Consider the following 8,013-nt stretch of genomic DNA (forward strand, 5'->3'; position numbering starts at 1 on the left):
GGTGAGGCACAAGGGTTTAAATCCCAATCTGTGTGAATTAGGTGACCGGGTTCCTCAAGGAAGGGATTCTAAGGGAAGGATATTTTAATTATAACCCATCAGCTGTTTCTCAGAACTAATTCCTTGACTTTTGGAAGGTCTGCTGCTTGTATCTAGACTTCAGCTTTTTGCCTTCTGTTGAAGATAAGGTGAGAGAGCAATTTTTTTAAAGAATCGCCACCCCAAGAGGTCATTTTTACTTCTAGGCTTTACCTGTTGTACTGTTACAGGGTTTTTGGACAACTCTTTCCAAAATATGAACATCTTTGAAATCGGTTGAGGATGATTTATTATTCAGGAGAAAAAAAAAAACAAAACAATCAGCAGAGTATTTCTATAGTTAGCAGAAACGGCTACAGTGAGCGTGTGTGACTCAGGCGAAGGAGAGCAGAGCACTGCACGTGTGCTAACGTGTGACTAACCACCTGCAATGGCAGAAGCTGGGTAGGTTACGTTGTCTTCCTGCTCTGTGGGGGAGAATTACTCTTTCATTGTGATGCCGTAATTTATTAGCTGTGCTGTGGGAACAAGTAGAGAAAATAGAAATTCAAAATGCAGGCTTCCATAGTAACCTGAACTTTCTAAGCTCAGAAACTAGCGTTTGGCTCTGTGATGTGTCTGGTGATGAGTGTAATAACGCTGTGCAATATCTTTAAAACATGCAGATGATAGACAGCTTTTTGATACTCCATACTTCATGAAGAGTTTAGACACCTGGCTCCACTTCTACTTTATAAAGTATGAATTTTCTACTTCATGTACTGTCTGGTTTTTCTTTTGATAGATCCAAACCTCAAAGACCAAGGCAGCCAGCAAAGTGACGGTTCGCAGTTACCAATGAATATGATGCAGCAACAGATGAATGTAATGCCACAAGTGAACGCGCAGCACCAACCTATGAATATCTTTCCGTATCCAGTGGGTGTCCCTCCTCCCATGATGAATATGCAACGAAATCCATTCAACATCCACCCTCCAATGCCCATGCATCTCCCTACCGGAGTGCCTCTCATACAGGTAGCTGCTCACACTAATTTGTCTCAGGGATTACCTCCGCCTCCACCTCCACCCCCACCATCTCAACAAGTCAGCTACATTGCTCCCCAGCAGGATGGAAAACAACTGCAGGTACGCTTTACCAGAAGCCATGGCAAGAGCAGTATCAAAGGAATACCAGTTTAAGGGTTTCTTCTATGGAATACCATAGTCTTGATAAATTTGTGCTCGCAGTTTCTTTCTCTCTTGCCTGGCTTCTTCCACCCCCCACCAAATTTAAACTGGAAGTATCCATGAGGATATGAATTATTTTGGGGCTAGACCTTTTAAATCATAATACACAACACCATAACTGGGGGTTTGTGGTAACAAAGTGTTCCACCAGGTAATGGAACGCTGAAAAATTCCATGAATGTTGTCTGTTACCTTTTTCTTCTTAGAAGTGCCCCGTTTCCAAAACTAAGTTTTCCCCTTCAAAACCTGATTTTTAAGCTTTAGGGAATGCTTGAGTCCCCTTTCAGCAGCATGTAGGAAGTGGCCCCAACCTCTCTGTTGCAGTTTAATCCCATGGGGTGTATCAGCAGAAGAAAGATACCAAGTACTGCATGGCACCCATTGCTTCCACACTTCCATTCTCCAGCTGTCAGTATCTCAGTGGCTTCCCCACACATACACATTTTCTATTCTGCTTAATCTTTTGAGCTTTTTTGTTAATAATTTCCAAGCTTTCTTTTCTTGCCTGATTCTCCTGTTTTTGCGTGCCCTTTTGAGACCTAACTCCCACTTCATTTCTCCAGTTTGAAAAAGACTCTGCCATGCTTGGGGCATATCACACCATCTTTGTGTGCCTCTCAAGGTATCTTAAAACAGCCTTTGTGTGTGTGAGCTCCTCCTGTAGCCAGCTGTTTATATTAAGAGCTTTTATATCAGGGAACGGAATATGAACAACTTCCGGGAGAATGCACGGCCCTGCGGGGAGATGTATCGCTGCACCTGTGAGGCGTAAAGGGCCCTTGGGGAGGTTGACTGAGGTTTGGGCTTGTCTCCTGTTGCAGGCTGCCTGCTCTGACCTAAAACTCTTTCCCCTGCATTCCAGGTTGGAAAAGTGATGTCCTAGAACAATGATTTCTAACCCTCTGTTTTCATGCATCATCTCTAAAGATTTGAGGCGAACTGATAAATTACCTGCATCCTTTCACTTTCAGCTGCTGTTATCCATTCATATTCATTAACTTAACAAAAGGAGTTAAGTACTGTGGGAAATACTGGGTGGGGTTACGGGCCAGATGAAATACTTTCATACTCTGCAAGATAAAACAGTAAGGTACTCTTGGAACTAAAATGCTGGTAGATTGCTTGCTGATCTGATTAATGCCTGCTGTCTGTAATTAAAATATTTTCGCAATTGGAAATTCAGTAGCTTTAATCTCTAAAAATGTAAGAAGTCAGAACGTAGGTGACAAACCTCTCCGAAATACAGTATCTAGTGCAGCAATAAATACCTTCCTATAAAGACTGTGTATTGCTCTAAAATACAGTTGGTTGTTAGTAAAGCCCCTGTTGTATTTGTTGCTTTGACCTGCTTTTGTGGAATGGTGTCCGGGAACCTGAATGCTCTCGGGAGCTGCTGCTGCTTTTGCGTTGAGCTTTTATTGACCGAGCCCTTGGCGGTAGCACAATACAAGTTAGTGAATACTGCGGGGCTCCACCTGCCCGTCCTCTTGAAAGGAAGGTGAAGAGGGCGCACTGGCGGGCGTTAGCATACTGATTATAACAGCTCGATATCTGTGTCCTTTCCAAGGAGCTCAAATTCCAGTTTCATTATCTTCCGTCTGGATAAATGCAGATGTGAAAAAAAAGTAGTGGTGATTACCTGCAACAAAGCAGCATTTAGGGTAGCCTGCCAGAACATGTCGGGAGGATGTCGTCTTGGCTTTTGCTGGGAATGACCTCTGTCTGAGGTCTGAGAGCTACTTAATTTCTCAGTTCCAAAATGTCAACAGTGCCCATGGTCTTTTGGTGATGTTGGGGAATGTACAAAAAACAGCTTTTCCTTGAGGACCAGATCCTGGTGCTTCAGCCGGCCTTTCACCTCTAGCCTGGAGTAGGCTTGTAGGCGTGTTTACATTTGAAAGTCATACGCAAGTTCAAGCTGATAACAAACATGAAAATCAATGTTTTCAAAGCAACATCGTTATGATGCATGAATGCAAGTGTGCTTTAAGGTAACATTTTATATGTGTGTTTAGGTGCTGATTTTGAAAAAAAAAAATGTTACTCTGCTTTACAAAGCAGGGCTTACGCTCTCCTGTGGCACGTAGAGAGGTTCTGGAGCCGTAAGCTTCCTTCCCTTGTGCGAACACCCTCCCTGCCTGTTCGCAGGATGCTTTGTTTGCTCTATCAGCGGGATCGGAGCCAGAATCTGGCAACCACAGGGGTGACATGGAGGATGCCTTACTTTTCAAGCTTTATATTAATTTTTTTTTTTTCCTTTGAGTTGATCTGACATAATGCGTGTACCTTCCATAATAATGGGCAGTGTGGAAACCAGCTAACGAACCAAAGCATGTAGTATCGATGCTCTTTCTAGAGCTGCTGAGACTTCTAGAAAGGCACGTTGCCGTACTGAAGGACAATGTATTAACTACCGATAACTTTTTAAAACAGGGTATTCCAAATGCTGCTCATGTAAGTAATAACATGAGTGCTCCAGCCTTGCCTGCTCCAACAGCAGTCCTGGGAGGCGTGGGAACAGTTCAGGGACCAAGCTCGGGTAACGCAACGTCGTCAAGTCACATCAAAAGCTCTAATGCAGCTGTAAAATTGGGAGAAAACAAAGCAAGCGTAACAGTGGAAGCCAGCGCAGATAGCTCGAAGAAGGACCAGGCAAGTTCAAAGTTCAGAGTCCATACCTACATGGTTTTATACAGATACACATATATGTATGTTACATATAAAATAAAAAAAAAATGAGATGCTAAAAAATAACAAACTACGATAGTACCCCTTCAGTGTAATATATTTAATACCGTCGTGTATGTGATACTTTCACGGCGGCTGTAGGACATAAATGAGCAAGCTGATGCTTTTTAATGTGGTTTTCTTTAAAGCAGCACTATTATGAATAAGAAGTTGCCGTGGGACAACGTTCTGTTCCTAGTAAATCCCAGGCAGCTCGCACGGGAGCTGAAATGTGAGCGAGGGGAGGGGGAGGCTGCTTTCCTAGTCTTCTGCAGTAACTTTGATCTGTGAAGTTTTAATTTGCAATTGATAAAAAGACACGTAGGCAGGCACTGAAAAATAAAACTCAGGTTTGTTTTTTCCATCAGAAATTGTTAATTCAAGAAAAAGCGGCACAAGAGGTCAAACTAGCTATTAAGCCTTTCTACCAAAATAAAGACATCACTAAGGAAGAATACAAAGAAATTGTGCGGAAAGCTGTAGATAAAGTAAGTTGATGTGTTTATCTGAAATGCAAAACACCGAAGCTGGGCTGGGGCTTGGGGTGGGTTTCTGAATCTTGTGGGAGCAACTGGTAGTTGCTGGGAGGGGGAGCAGGAAAAGCAAAAATACTTTGGTGTTTCTCCATCCACGAGAGCTTTCTCAGCTCCTTGGAACATAACTTGCTTTTTGTTTGAAAGATTTGAATGGGAATTGGGAAATACTTGAGGAGCGGCTGGGAAGTACTAGGAGGTTTCCAAGGTATTCTGCCTGAGACAGAGAAACCTGGGGTGTTGGGAAGATAAAGAAATAATGTGAGCCAGTGGCAAATCAACAGAAATGTTTCAAACGTTTTTTTTTTCCCTTTAAAACTATTGTAGGTTTGTCATAGCAAGAGCGGAGAAGTTAATTCTGCAAAAGTGGCGAATCTAGTGAAAGCGTATGTAGACAAATACAAACATTCACGGAAGAAAAATCCCGAAGAGGCAGTCTCCTGTGAAAGGAAATAGAACGTGTTTTCAGTTTTTAATTTTATTCTACCTGCAAAGTGCAATTTCAACATGAACCGTTAACTGAAAATTGTACATGACAGTGATTTGAATCTGGTTTTGATAAAATTATTTTTCAATGTAGTATATAATGTTTTGTTCTAAAGAAATATAGATCTACAGGGCAACTTCTTTATTCCTTTTTAAAAACAGATGTCTAAAAAAAAAAATAAAGGTGTAAAGAAGAATCGTTAGGAATGTACGATTGTGTGGATACTTAGATGTACAGCATTTTGACTTGAATAACAGAGTGCATTAAATTAGAAACTTCTGTCTGAGTACATTGGTTTTGGAACAGGTATGTACAGTACATGTAATCGGTCAGATTAAAGTAAAATTTTTTTCTTTTGATTTCTCCCTAATTATAGCAAAGATAAAATAATGTATTGCCTTGACAAATATTTCTAGCGTTAACTGGACAGGCTGAATGCAGGGGTCACAATGTGTATATAAAAAAAAAAAAAAAAAAGGAAAAGCACATGGAGTTGTCTGAACAGAAGAACTGTTTAGATTTTTAAAAAGGAAAAAATCATAAACAGTAAAATGCAGTGCCCAGCCCCGCGGGCGCTGCGTGTCTGTTGTAACACCAAATAAAAATTATGCTGCTTGGTTTTGTTTGTGACCTTTTTCCGTTTGTTTCAAGATAGTGGGATGAACTTGAATAGTTTTTACGTGCTGAAAGCCCTCCGGCAGCACACGCTGACAGCCACAGCTCGTGTCTCTCCCTGCCCTCAGCCGGTAGGGAATTCAGAGGGGAGAACTGGACGTTCAGAAACAGAAACCAGTTTCTTCTTCCAGTAAAATCAAGAAAGCTGGGATTTGTTACTGGGCTCCCAGTTGGTCAAAGACTGCCAGTTGTGCCAATCGTAGCTGCGTAATACTTTTCTTCGTTAACTAGGGCCTGTAGCGCGGATCACCAGACGGGTATCATGGAATGGGCGTGATCCCGAGTCAGGTGCCACAGCTCTTCTACGTCCCCGAGCGCCTTTATGCAGGGAGGTGACCGGAGGTCCCGCCAGCAGGTGTGGGGTCGCTGGAGGTGCTGGGGTAAAACCGCTTTCACTGAGGCAGCAGCGGGGAGAGCTGCTGAAACACTCTCATCACCGCCCATTCCTTAGGGAAAGAATCCTTCCGGAGCTGCGTGGAGAAGGGAGCCGTACTGTGAGATAGCAAGAGTTGTTCCCTTACTCTCGGCTGTTAAAATCTCAGCCCTGCCCTGTGGAACAACCTCCGCTGTCGGCTCAGCCTGGCATCTGCTCCGGCTGAGGGCTCCTGGCCCAAAAGCACAAATAACCCATTTTTGACAGGAAGTATCAATCAGATTTTCTGAGAAATTCTCTCTTGGTAGCCAGTAGTTCCCAAATTAACTGTTCTTGGCAGAAAACAGTGTCTTACCCCGCAAGTAGCTTTTGCAGAAGCCTGAGGATGGAATAAGGGACATACGCCCCTGTACACACACGTGATTAGAGAGAGAGATGTGTAAAAAAACCGTGATGTTTATCACAACAATTGCTCACTTGGTTTTAACTATAGCTTTCTACAGACTTAATGAAGCATTTGACTGTCTATATTTATTTTTGTGTGCCTAAAGAAAAAATACTATGTATATTAGAAACAGATATAATACATTTTCTACAGCCAAGCCAGGTTTTAGATTTTTCCAAAATACTCAGTTTTACAGTGTGGTGGCAATTTGTATGAACTCTGGAACTATTTTAAGCTAAAATGGGTTAGCACTTTTTGAAAAAAATGTTGTAGCAAATTGCTATGTCTGTCCTGGTTTATCACGCCATGCGTACTTATTTTTATTACATTTTCCTTCTCTGACTTCCTGGATTTTAATGACTTTTTATATCTTTTTACTCTATACAGTTGAGCCTTGCTATAAAGCTCCTTTCAGGAGACAGATAAATGTTTCTTGGGGGTTTGGTTTGGTTCTTTTTGTTTCAGAGGAGAGGTGGAAATTGGGTGGGAAGGACCAATGGAGGATTTAAACTGGGAAAAGGGTCATTCAGTCCTTGTTTTGCAGCTCCTGGCTGGAAGATCAGCTGTCACTTGCTGCCACGTTGTTGGGGCAGTGACTATAGTGATGCTCCACTGTATTTCAAAACGTAATGAAGAATATCGGATAGAGTAGCACGTGATCAGTAACTTTTTATTTTTTACGATGAAATACGTCAGAACTTAGCAGAAAATATGCAGTTCGTTACAATTTCTATGTCGAATTAAAAAAGAAATGCATTGCCTTAATACGTAGACTCTCCTATTTTTCCTGAAAAGCAGTAAGGGCTGTGTTGGTGTGACTGCCCGAGAAGGCACGGAGTCATGGCTTTTGTTAAAATAGTATGAAAACTGTATTTCTATTTATTGAAACTCCTTGTACTGAAAGTCCCACCATGCACTAGCGCTGAAGGTGAAGTGACGGGGACGCGGAGCCCCTTCGCGCCTCGCGGCTGTTGGTAATTCCTTCCATCCAGGCGGCCTCGAGGAAAACAAGTACGAAACTGTGTTACCTTCTGGGAGCTTCTGCAAATCACAAGGCTTTTCCTTGCGCTCCTCCCGCTGTCTCACTGTGCGCGCTGCTCCAACATCTTATCCTAACGATGGCTCTTAGGAGCACGGTGACTGTCCAAAGTCCACGATACGGTGTTTGTAGCATAAGGCTGGAGTGCTGTCTACTGAAAAAAAATACTCTAAAAACTAGTTTTGTGTAGTGCTTAACAGTTTCTAATAAATTCTTTTCACTAAGCTGGCAGTAGTCCGTGTTTGGTCTTCAGTGATTCTGGCTCCAGTGGTTTAATTCAGGAAGCAATGTACTCGCTCTTTCTTTTGTACGTGTGCACATTTCATCTTGTTCTGTGTTGTCGGGGCTCTGCCCCCTCCTTTTACATCTTGTTTGTTTTCGGTGCGTCTGTCTTCACCCTGCCCCGCTGCAAAAATGCGGAATCGCAGAATTGTAGGGGTGGGAAGGGACCTCTGGAGATCATCT

The 8,013-nt window shown here is 42.6% G+C and overlaps 1 protein-coding gene across 6 annotated transcripts in view; it reads left to right on the forward strand.

Annotated features, from left to right (window-relative positions):
* Positions 1 to 7,779, forward strand: part of SCAF11 (SR-related CTD associated factor 11) — a 50,715-nt gene extending 42,936 nt beyond the window's left edge. For all 6 annotated transcript variants that reach the window (XM_054193957.1, XM_054193967.1, XM_054193985.1 and 3 more), the window contains 4 exons: positions 824 to 1,167; positions 3,703 to 3,921; positions 4,365 to 4,484; positions 4,857 to 7,779. In XM_054193957.1, the coding sequence (XP_054049932.1) occupies positions 824 to 1,167; positions 3,703 to 3,921; positions 4,365 to 4,484; positions 4,857 to 4,985 (812 nt within the window). In that variant the 3' untranslated portion in view covers positions 4,986 to 7,779. The remainder of the gene's footprint in view (positions 1 to 823; positions 1,168 to 3,702; positions 3,922 to 4,364; positions 4,485 to 4,856) is intronic.
* The last annotated feature ends 234 nt before the right edge of the window (positions 7,780 to 8,013 follow it).

Source organism: Rissa tridactyla, chromosome 1 (genome assembly GCF_028500815.1).
Source record: "Rissa tridactyla isolate bRisTri1 chromosome 1, bRisTri1.patW.cur.20221130, whole genome shotgun sequence".
NCBI classification, from domain to species: Eukaryota; Metazoa; Chordata; class Aves; order Charadriiformes; family Laridae; genus Rissa; species Rissa tridactyla.